Source organism: Neoarius graeffei, chromosome 2 (genome assembly GCF_027579695.1).
Source record: "Neoarius graeffei isolate fNeoGra1 chromosome 2, fNeoGra1.pri, whole genome shotgun sequence".
Classification (NCBI taxonomy): Eukaryota; Metazoa; Chordata; class Actinopteri; order Siluriformes; family Ariidae; genus Neoarius; species Neoarius graeffei.
The window spans coordinates 66,600,485-66,612,095 of record NC_083570.1 but is presented as its reverse complement, the minus strand read 5'-3'; the positions used below and the strand labels follow the sequence as shown (position 1 = coordinate 66,612,095).

The 11,611-nt window shown below is 40.4% G+C and overlaps 2 protein-coding genes across 2 annotated transcripts; both read left to right on the top strand.

Moving 5' to 3' along the window:
• The first annotated feature begins 1,622 nt into the window (after nucleotides 1-1,622).
• LOC132873452 (UDP-glucuronosyltransferase 2C1-like) lies at nucleotides 1,623-3,197 on the top strand. The gene has a single exon (XM_060909040.1). It carries the CDS (start codon nucleotides 1,623-1,625, stop codon nucleotides 3,195-3,197), a length of 1,575 nt encoding a protein of 524 aa, XP_060765023.1.
• A 1,815-nt stretch (nucleotides 3,198-5,012) lies between these two features.
• LOC132873445 (UDP-glucuronosyltransferase 2A2-like) lies at nucleotides 5,013-6,369 on the top strand. Its single transcript, XM_060909029.1, has one exon. The coding sequence runs from the start codon at nucleotides 5,013-5,015 to the stop codon at nucleotides 6,255-6,257; it is 1,245 nt and encodes a 414-aa protein (XP_060765012.1). The 3' UTR covers nucleotides 6,258-6,369.
• The last annotated feature ends 5,242 nt before the right edge of the window (nucleotides 6,370-11,611 follow it).

The window sequence follows — 11,611 nt, the reverse complement described above, 5'->3', positions numbered from 1 at the left end:
CAAAGACAAAACAAATTTACAACTCAGAAAACAAACTGACAAGATGCAAAACTGAACCTATTTTCCCTAAGCTGAGGGAGGGTAACAGGTTCGGTCTTCTTCTGAAAAAGTGGCTACACCTCCCAATAACTTCACTGAACTCCTTGACTTTTCAATTGTACTGGGTGTTGGTCAAGCCAGTGAGTGCTGTTCAGCAAATATGTTGGCACAGAGACGCTAATAGCTGTAGTCAATCATGATCACTAACAGGAATTTAAGAGGCCTTGGCAAGTTAAAAGACATTTTGGAACTTTCAGAACCACTGAATTAGTAATTTCATGTATGTACAATTTTGACCCTGTGTTGATACCAGAAAGCCCAAAATAAATTAAAACTTTTGCACCAAATTCTTTCAACGGGAAAATCCTTGAAAAAATTGTCTTCAATCAATTAACTGCCTTCTTGATATCAAACAGCTGCTTTGATAACTTTCAGTCAGGATTTTGTGCCAATCACAGCACTGAAACAGCGCTGATTAAAGTTATAAATGACATACGTCTTAATACTGATGCAGGCAAAACATCGGTCCTGGTTTTACTGGACCTCAGTGCAGCTTTTGATACTGCTGATCACAACATACTGCTATATCGACTTGAACACTGGGTTGGGTTGACTGGTAAAGTTATCAACTGGTTAAAATCATACTTAAAAGATAGAAGCTTCTTTGTTACCATGGGAAATTGTACCTCAACATCAATGTCCTTGACCTGTGGTGTCCCCGAGGGGTCGATCCTTGGACCATTACAATTCAACCTTTATATGCTCCCACTTGAACAAATTATCAAGAACAACTCAATTTTGTATCACTGCTATGCAGATGACACCCAAATTTACTTTGCTCTATCACCTAATGATTATGCCCCCCTTGAATGTCTCTACCAGTGTATTGACCAAATCAACAACTGGATGTCACAACATTTTCTTCAGCTGAACACAGATAAAACAGAAGTAATTCTATTTGGGAAAAAAATGAAAGACTCAGGATTACCACTATTCTTGACACAAAGGGGATTAAAACAAAAGATATGGTTAAAAATCTTGGTGTTTTCATTGACAGCGAGCTAAACTTTGACAGTCATATGAAAGCAATCACTAAATCGGCATTTTATCACCTACAAAACATTTCCAAACTAAGAGGACTTATGTCAAAAAATGATCTGGAAAAACTTATACATGCCTTCATCTCTAGTAGGGTTGACTACTGTAATGGCCGTTTCACAGGCCTGCCAAAAAAAAACATCAAACAACTTCAGCTGATTTAAAATGCAGCTTTCAAAACTTTCAGAACCACTGAATTATTAATTTCATGTATGAATAATTTTGACCCTGTGTTGATACCAGAAAGCCCAAAATAAATTAAAACTTTTGCACCAAATTCTTTGGTTTTTTTTTTCAAACACTGAAAGCCCTTTATAGAAAAATATACTATATATAAAATATACCATGTCAAAACATGACAGCATTTCTTTGCATGTGCAAATACTTTTGCACAGTACTATATAAAAACTATTTTTTTCCTTTTATATAGTGTGGTAAAACAAAAAAAATCCTTAATCTTTTCTATTTGTAGATTGTGAAAGAAGATGCATCACTCAGCCGTCCTTGCAATTTTGTCGCTGTTATCTGTTCCATATGGGGTCCATTCAGGGAAAATTTTGGTATATCCAGTTGATGGAAGCCACTGGATTAACATGAAGGTTCTCATTATGGAATTACATTCAAAAGGTCACATCATCACAGTGATTCGAGATTCAAGCAGTATGTATGTTAAAGAAGAGTCCCCCTACTACAGTTCCATCACTGTTGACGTGGGTGTACATGCTCAAAACTTTACCACTTTTGTGTCTAATGTGATACAAGCTCAAAGACTAAAAACATCCTTCTGGGGCAAAATCATGTTTGGAGTGGAGAGCATGAAAATGTTCGCTAAGATCAATGAAAACATTTGCAACATGACTGCCATTATATTTGAAAATGAGCCCTTGATGAAATCTTTGCAGCAGGCTAAATTTGATATGATGTTAACCGACCCTGCTCTGGGTGGTGGTGTGCTACTAGGACACAAGCTTGGCCTCCCTCTTGTGTTAAATGTTCGTTGGACTATTCATGGAGAAGGCCATTTTGTCATTGCTCCTTCCCCTCTGTCTTATGTACCTTCTCTTGGAGCAGAGCTAACAGATAAAATGACTTTTATCCAACGAGTTAGAAATGTATTGAATTACTTCACCGTTTCCTATCAACAATCAACCTATTTTGGCCAACCTTACAAGGCTTTTTGTCAGAAATACTTTGGACCTGATGTGGATTATTTTTCCCTTCTTCAGAACGCAGATATCTGGCTCATGAGAAATGACTTTACTTTTGAATTTCCACGACCCACAATGCCAAATGTGGTCTATATGGGTGGCTTCCAGTGCAAGCCTTCCAATCCACTTCCTGATGATCTAGAAAAGTTTGTCCAGAGTTCAGGGAAACATGGGCTCATCATAATGTCTTTGGGCTCTCTTTTTGGAGAACTTCAATGTGACGTTACAGATGAGATAGCAGCTGCCTTTGCCCAACTGCCTCACAAAGTCATTTGGAGACACACTGGACCTCAACCTTCTACCCTTGGCAACAACACGTTACTAGTGGACTGGATGCCTCAGAATGACCTACTTGGACACACCAAGACTAAGGTCTTTGTAGCCCATGGAGGAACCAATGGTATTCAGGAGGCTATTTATCATGGCGTTCCCATTTTAGGTCTACCTCTAGCATTTGATCAACCCGATAACCTGTCAAGGATGAGAGAAAAGGGAACAACTAAAGTCCTGGATATTTCTGAATTGGACAGATCAGTATTTTTAGAGGCATTGAAGGAAGTGCTATATAACTCATCTTACAGGGAGAACATGCAGAAGTTGTCTCAGCTGCATCATGATCAGCCCATAAAGCCTCTTGATCATGCAATCTTCTGGATTGAATATGTTATAAGGAATGGAGGTGCTCCTCACTTGCGCACGCAATCTTTCAGGATGTCCTGGATTACCTATCACTCTGTGGATGTCATGCTCACATTGCTGGGCGCTTTGTTAATTAGTGGCTGGTTAACATTTTTTGTGCTGAGATATCTTTGTTTTAGAGTAATCTTTAAAACAAAAATCAAACTAGAATGATATTTTTGCTCATCATTTGTAGACAGCAGGTGAAGGTGTAATTATGTACCTATGTGTAGTTTATAAGTAGTATGAACCATCTCAGTCTTAAACTCTTTTTAGATCTAGATTATCGAGCAACTTTGTACACATCATTGTTCTCATATTTATACAGTGATAAGTATGCAAAATTTAGTGAAAATGAGGAGAAATTATAATAATTAGAAGCAATTTCATGACATAGCCACGAAATCCCAGTAAGGTGAATTCAACCAGACTGAACTGGATTCTACTACTGCTTTTGAGACAAGGTTGCAACTTGTAATTCCCCACCTACATCCAGTACAAACCACTAAAAACACCCCTCAACTTGAAATTTCAACTAATAGTTTTCTCAGTTTCCAGTTCCTTCACCGTTTACACAATGACATAAAATCAACATGGCAATGCACATTGTGAACAGTGTAAAGTACCCCATCTCTACATTTAAATGATTTTAAAGCAGTATTGGATTTAGATCAATTGATACACTGATACAGTATTAGGTTAAACCTATAACACTGACCAGTGTAATTACTATTTTGAGAAGGTAGTCATCAACATTAGCGATCACAAACATTAGCTGGCTAGCCTTTTGCTAATGCTACTTGCTATTGTCTGCTGTTGTTGTACTGCAATTTCACTCTAATATGTTGCATGAGTGTTTAAAATTCACAATAGCAGAACCAAACCTATAGCCAGTCAGGCCTATAACTGCAAAAATGTGGTTAATGCAACTTTTTATGAGGTGACAAAACAAACAAAAGATATGTTGTCATGGAGGCAACCATATTTAACGTATGTAATGTTTGTGTGATGTTTGTGAAAGGAGATTAAACATTTTTATATTCATTGATTCATTCATTCATTTTCAATAACTGACTTATCCTGTTCAGGGTCATGGAGGATTCAGAGCTTATCCTGGGAACACTGGATCCAATGCATAAATACACTCTTAATGGGACACTCATCCATTGCAATACACCATACATACATACGCTTACCATCCACTAATAGGAACACCTGTATACTTGCTTATTTATGCAGTTATCTCATCGGTCAATCATGTGGCAGCAGCACAATCTATAAAATCATGCAAATACAGATCAGGAACTACAGGTAATGTTCACATCAAACATCAGAAAGGGAAAAAAAGTGTGAGCTCTCTGACTTTAACCATGGCATGGTTGCTGGTGCCAGAACTTCTGATCTTTTCACAAACAAAAGCATCCAGAGTTTACACAGAATGGTTAAAAAAAAGTTTAAGGTGGATGGGTGACTAAGGAAAAAGACTTTTTTTTTTAAAGAAAACACTTGGTGGAACTGTATAATACATGTACTGTAAAGGATATTCAGATTCACTAATTTAATCCATCCATCCATCCATTATCTGTAGCCGCTTATCCTTCTCTACAGGGTCGCAGGCAAGCTGGAGCCCATCCCAGCTGACTATGGGCGAGAGGCGGGGTACACCCTGGACAAGTCGCCAGGTCATCACAGCACTAATTTAATAAAACTTGTAAAATATTATATTCCATATTGTGTGCCACTTGTTTACAAGCTACAACCCCCAATTCCAAAAATAAAAAAAATTGGACATTGTCTCATTCTCATCTCATTATCTCTAGCCGCTTTATCCTGCTCTACAGGGTCGCAGGCAAGCTGGAGCCTATCCCAGCTGACTACGGGCGAAAGGCGGGGTACACCCTGGACAAGTCGCCAGGTCATCACAGCACTAATTTAATAAAACTTGTAAAATATTATATTCCATATTGTGTGCCATGAAACCATGAGACCATGAAAATGTTCGCTAAGATCAATGAAAACATTTGCAACATGACTGCCATTATATTTGAAAATGAGCCCTTGATGAAATCTTTGCAGCAGGCTATATTTGATATGATGTTAACCGACCCTGCTGTGGGTGGTGGTGTGCTACTAGGACACAAGCTTGGCCTCCCTCTTGTGTTCAATGTTCGTTGGACTATTCATGGAGAAGGCCATTTTGTCATTGCTCCTTCCCCTCTGTCTTATGTACCTTCTCTTGGAGCAGAGCTAACAGATAAAATGACTTTTATCCAACGAGTTAGAAATGTATTGAATTACTTCACCGTTTCCTATCAACAATCAACCTATTTTGGCCAACCTTTCAAGGCTTTTTGTCAGAAATACTTTGGACCTGATGTGGATTATTTTTCCCTTCTTCAGAACGCAGATATCTGGCTCATGAGAAATGACTTTACTTTTGAATTTCCACGACCCACAATGCCAAATGTGGTCTATATGGGTGGCTTCCAGTGCAAGCCTTCCAATCCACTTCCTGATGATCTAGAAAAGTTTGTCCAGAGTTCAGGGAAACATGGGCTCATCATAATGTCTTTGGGCTCTCTTTTTGGAGAACTTCAAGGTGACGTTACAGATGAGATAGCAGCTGCCTTTGCCCAACTGCCTCACAAAGTCATTTGGAGACACACTGGACCTCAACCTTCTACCCTTGGCAACAACACGTTACTAGTGGACTGGATGCCTCAGAATGACCTACTTGGACACACCAAGACTAAGGTCTTTGTAGCCCATGGAGGAACCAATGGTATTCAGGAGGCTATTTATCATGGCATTCCCATTTTAGGTCTACCTCTAGCATTTGATCAGCCCGATAACCTGTTAAGGATGAGAGAAAAGGGAACAGCTAAAGTCCTGGATATTTCTGAACTGGACAGATCAGTATTTTTAGAGGCATTGAAGGAAGTGCTATATAACACATCTTACAGGGAGAACATGCAGAAGTTGTCTCAGCTGCATCGTGATCAGCCCATAGAGCCTCTTGATCATGCAGTCTTCTGGATTGAATATGTTATAAGGAATGGAGGTGCTCCTCACTTGCGCACGCAATCTTTCAGGATGTCCTGGATTACCTATCACTCTGTGGATGTCATGCTCACTTTGCTGGGGGCTTTGTTAATTAGTGGCTGGTTAACATTTTTCGTGCTGAGATATCTTTGTTTTAGAGTAATCTTTAAAACAAAACTCAAACTAGAATGATATTTTTGCTCATCATTTGTAGACAGCAGGTGAAGGTGTAATTATGTACCTATGTGTAGTTTATAAGTAGTATGAACCATCTCAGTCTTAAACTCTTTTTAGATCTAGATTATCAAGCAACTTTGTACACATCATTGTTCTCATATTTATACAGTGATAAGTATTCAAAATTTAGTGAAAATGAGGAGAAATTATAATAATTAGAAGCAATTTCATGACATAGCCACGAAATCCCAGTAAGGTGAATTCAACCAGACTGAACTGGATTCTACTACTGCTTTTGAGACAAGGTTGCAACTTGTAATTCCCCACCTACATCCAGTACAAACCACCAAAAACACCCCTCAACTTGAAATTTCAACTAATAGTTTTCTCAATTTCCAGTTCCTTCACCGTTTACACAATGACATAAAATCAACATGGCAATGCACATTGTGAACAGTGTAAAGTACCCCATCTCTACATTTAAATGATTTTAAAGCAGTATTGGATTTAGATCAGTTGATACACTGATACAGTATTAGGTTAAACCTATAACACTGACCAGTGTAATTACTATTTTGAGAAGGTAGTCATCAACATTAGCGATCACAAACATTAGCTGGCTAGCCTTTTGCTAATGCTACTTGCTATTGTCTGCTGTTGTTGTACTGCAATTTCACTCTAATATGTTGCATGAGTGTTTAAAATTCACAATAGCAGAACCAAACCTATAGCCAGTCAGGCCTATAACTGCAAAAATGTGGTTAATGCAAGTTTTTATGAGGTGACAAAACAAACAAAAGATATGTTGTCATGGAGGCAACCATATTTAACATATGTAATGTTTGTGTATAAAATGCCTTTAATGTATGTAATGTTTACCATGTATCAAATGTTCATGTAACAGCTCAAGAATCAGTAGGTATTAATTAAATTACATAACTAGTTGGGCGGCACGGTGGTGTAGTGGTTAGGTTCGAGCCCCGTGGCCGGCGAGGGCCTTTCTGTGTGGAGTTTGCATGTTCTCCCCGTGTCCGCGTGGGTTTCCTCCGGGTGCTCCGGTTTCCCCCACAGTCCAAAGACATGCAGGTTAGGTTAACTGGTGACTCTAAATTGACCGTAGCTGTGAATGTGAGTGTGAATGGTTGTCTGTGTCTATGTGTCAGCCCTGTGATGACCTGGCGACTTGTCCAGGGTGTACCCCGCCTTTCGCCCGTCGTCAGCAGGGATAGGCTCCAGCTTGCCTGCGACCCTGTAGAAGGATAAAGCGGCTAGAGATAATGAGATGAGAATGAGATGAGACATAACTAGTTTTTAACTTTTAATTATGACTTACAATGATATTTGTGTATTTGCCCACAGAAAGGAGATTAAACATTTTTATATTCATTGATTCATTCATTCATTTTCAATAACTGACTTATCCTGTTCAGGGTCATGGAGGATTCAGAGCTTATCCTGGGAACACTGGATCCAATGCATAAATACACTCTTAATGGGACACTCATCCATTGCAATACACCATACATACATACACTTACCATCCACTAATAGGAACACCTGCACACTTGCTTATTGATGCAGTTATCTCATCGGTCAATCATGTGGCAGCAGCACAATCTATAAAATCATGCAAATACAGATCAGGAACTACAGGTAATGTTCACATCAAACATCAGAAAGGGAAAAAAGTGTGATCTCTCTGACTTTAACCATGGCATGGTTGCTGGTGCCATAACTTCTGATCTTTTCACAAACAAAAGCATCCAAAGTTTACACAGAATGGTTAAAAAAAAAAGTTTAAGGTGGATGGGTGACTACAGAAAAAGACTTTTTTTTAAAAGAAAACACTTGGTGGAACTGTATAATACATGTACTGTAAAGGATATTCAGATTCACTAATTTAATCCATCCATCCATCCATTCATCCATTATCTGTAGCCGCTTATCCTTCTCTACAGGGTCGCAGGCAAGCTGGAGCCCATCCCAGCTGACTATGGGTGAGAGGTGGGGTACACCCTGGACAACCTCACTCAGCTCGCTTTGGCTCGCTTCAGCCCCACTCCAAAACCGTGCGAGTTTTAGGGGCTAAGCAGGGCTGAAGCGAGCTGAGTCGTGCTGTTTTTTGGTAGTCGAAACGCGAGCTGTGTCGGGCTGAAGTGAGCTGAAGCGAGCTGAAGTGAGCTGAAAAAGGGTAGTGGAAAAGGGCCATTTGTCTCACATTTTTAACTGTTTGTCAGCCTGTTTGTAAACACTCTTCCTGCAATTACATCCGTCATTCGCCTGCTTATATGACAGACTGAGCCATGCATTCCTCTTCCCACCAAAGACAATAAGTTATCAAGTCTGCAATCAAGTTAACAATGCATATTAACACCATAAAACAAAGGCTTAACTAGCGTAGCTTTGGTGTTGATCACTAACAATTATCAAGAATGGTGGCCAAAGGATCGATAAAAGGATGAAAGGACTACTGATACCGCTAAACTTAACATCTAGTTAAAACGTACTGACACTGTTTTTCTACCCGCCCAGCCCCACAATGCAAAATAAATGACATTATTCGTGATTTGCAACACATGAATGAACTGAATGGTGAAGATTTAGAAAACATAATGAGTTAGATGGTAGACATTGACAATGATACACCGGTAACCTCCATCATTTCCATAACAGATGGATCATCGCCTCTGTTTGTGATTCCTTAACTGAGGCTACATCCACACGACAACGGCAACGAGATGTTATTTAAAAATATATCGCGTCCAAATGGGCAACAATCAGTAAAATATCAGGTCCATATGGCAACGCAACGCTTGCTGAAAACGATGCAACACACATGCCACACCTCTAGGGGCGCTGTAAGACGGTCCCTTCGGAGACACCAGAACAATAGAAGAAGTAAGGACGCATGTGCATAAACTATTATGCGTGAGACTTCATATTAGCCACAAAGTCAGGAAAATCTGTTCGTAAAATTATATTATAATGACCAAATACAATGAAAAGTATTTTTCCAGTCTCACCTGTGAAAGGTAATCCCATGTGATCTCGTTTGGACGGCAAACCTGTTGGTCCAGTTAAACGCAGCTAATCTTTAGTCTCCGCTTTGACCTACCCAATATGGCGGCGAGGATGACGTATGATTCTATGCGGAAGGCGGCGTCTTTAATGGTCCGGAATAAATTGAATACTACACGTTGATGGATTAATTTGTTGTTTCTCACCTGTGAAAGGTAATCCCATGTGATCTCGTTTGGACGGTAAACCTGTTGGTACAGTTAAAGGCAGCACATGAATCTTTATTCTCCGCTTTGACCTATCCAATATGGCGGCGAGGATGACGTATGATTCTACGCGGAAGGCGGCGTCTTTAATGGTCCGGAATAAATTGAATGCTACACTATTACACGTTGATGGATTAATTTGCTCCTCTACGCCCTTTTTGAGGAATGTATTGTCGGACTTAAATCAACATCTGAAGAGGTGAGATCGCTCCTTTTTTTCCCTATTTTTGCTGGCGGGATTGACTCTGCCCTAAGGGCAGAGTCTCTCTCTCTCTCTCTCTCTCTCTCTCTCTCTCACTTTGCACCATTACACAATAAATATTCACAGTGAAAATATTTTGTAAGTGCGTTTCATGAACCAAGTTATAGGATTTGTTGACAACTCGCATCGCATCGCAATGAGATCATTGGCACTACTGGTGTTAAGAATCAGACCATTTCATAAATGAATATTTTGCTGTAGAGCTGCAGTGTTTGTACAATTGCATGTTTTTGCTTCACTATTACTGTCACTATTCTGCTTCTTGCATTACTACTGTGAACTAACACTGAACATAATAATAATAATAATAATAATATCCAAGCTGGGCTGCACGGTGGTGTAGTGGTTAGCGCTGTCGCCTCACAGCAAGAAGGTCCTGGGTTCGAGCCCCGGGACCGGCAAGGGCCTTTCTGTGTGGAGTTTGCATGTTCTCCCCGTGTCTGCGTGGGTTTCCTCCGGGTGCTCCGGTTTCCCCCACAGTCCAAAGACATGCAGGTTAGGTTAACTGGTGACTCTAAATTGAGCGTAGGTGTGAATGTGAGTGTGAATGGTTATCTGTGTCTATGTGTCAGCCCTGTGATGACCTGGCGACTTGTCCAGGGTGTACCCCGCCTTTCGCCCGTCGTCAGCAGGGATAGGCTCCAGCTTGCCTGCGACCCTGTAGAAGGATAAAGCAGCTAGAGATAATGAGATGAGATGAGATATCCAAGCTCGTGCTTCACTCTCACTAGTGCTCTGTAAGGCTTTTTCCTGGTGATATCCTGCTGATACTCGTTACACTTCTACCCGGCGTGAAGCACTCACAGTCATGTGGTTGTGACATCATCGTAAACAAATCCATTCTACTCATCCAGACGACTTCACAACGGCAACGTTGCCAGATCTTTCCACTCTGGAACTCGTTCTCAAAAAGACTGCGTTTTGGGCATCCAAAACGCCGGTGCCGTGTGGACGCCAGGCCTAAATGATAAGCAATTGTATCGGAGTCACCTGAATCCGTTGCCGTGTGGACAGGGCCTGAGTCAATGAACAGCAATAGTGACTCGGAAGGAGAAATTCGTGATAAGGAGAATGTGCCTAAAATTTCACATATAACGTAAGTGTTTGGTGTAACAAGTGGGTCCATTTCAGTATTACGTAAGCACGTCACAGACATTTCATGAAAACATCAGAGAACTGTCAAGAAAAAGAAGCCTTTATTTTTCACATGCACACTCAAGCACAGTGAAATTCGTCCTCTGCATTTAACCCATCTAAAGCAGTGAACACATGCATGCACACACACAAGCGAGCAATGAGCACACAAATACCCAGAGCAGTGGGCAGCTATGCTACAGTGCCTTGGGAGCAGTTGGGGATTAGGTGCCTTGCTCAAGGGCACTTCAGCCCAAGGCCATCCCTTGTTAACCGAACTGCATGTCTTTTTGTGTATCCCTGATCTTAATGTACGTAATCCATGTTGAAATAATAGCAATAATTAACCCCGCCGACAGTAGTCAGAGGGGTTATTATTTTCACCTGCGTCAGTCTGTGTGTGTGTGTGTGTATCTGTCTGTCTGTCTGTCTGTCTGTGTGTCTGCAAGATATCTCAAGAACCAATGGATCGATTTGGACCAAATTTTGTACATGTGTTGCCAATCACCCAGGAAGGAAACCATTAAATTTTGGAGGTCAAAGGTCAAAGGTCAAGGTCATGGCAGAACTTCGAAATTTTCGCCCAATGTATTTTAATAGGGAAAAGGCGGGGTTTGCACTCGTTAGAGTGTCCCTGTCTAGTTTAATAATAGGAAATAACTTGAAACAACTCACAAACAAAGAAAGAA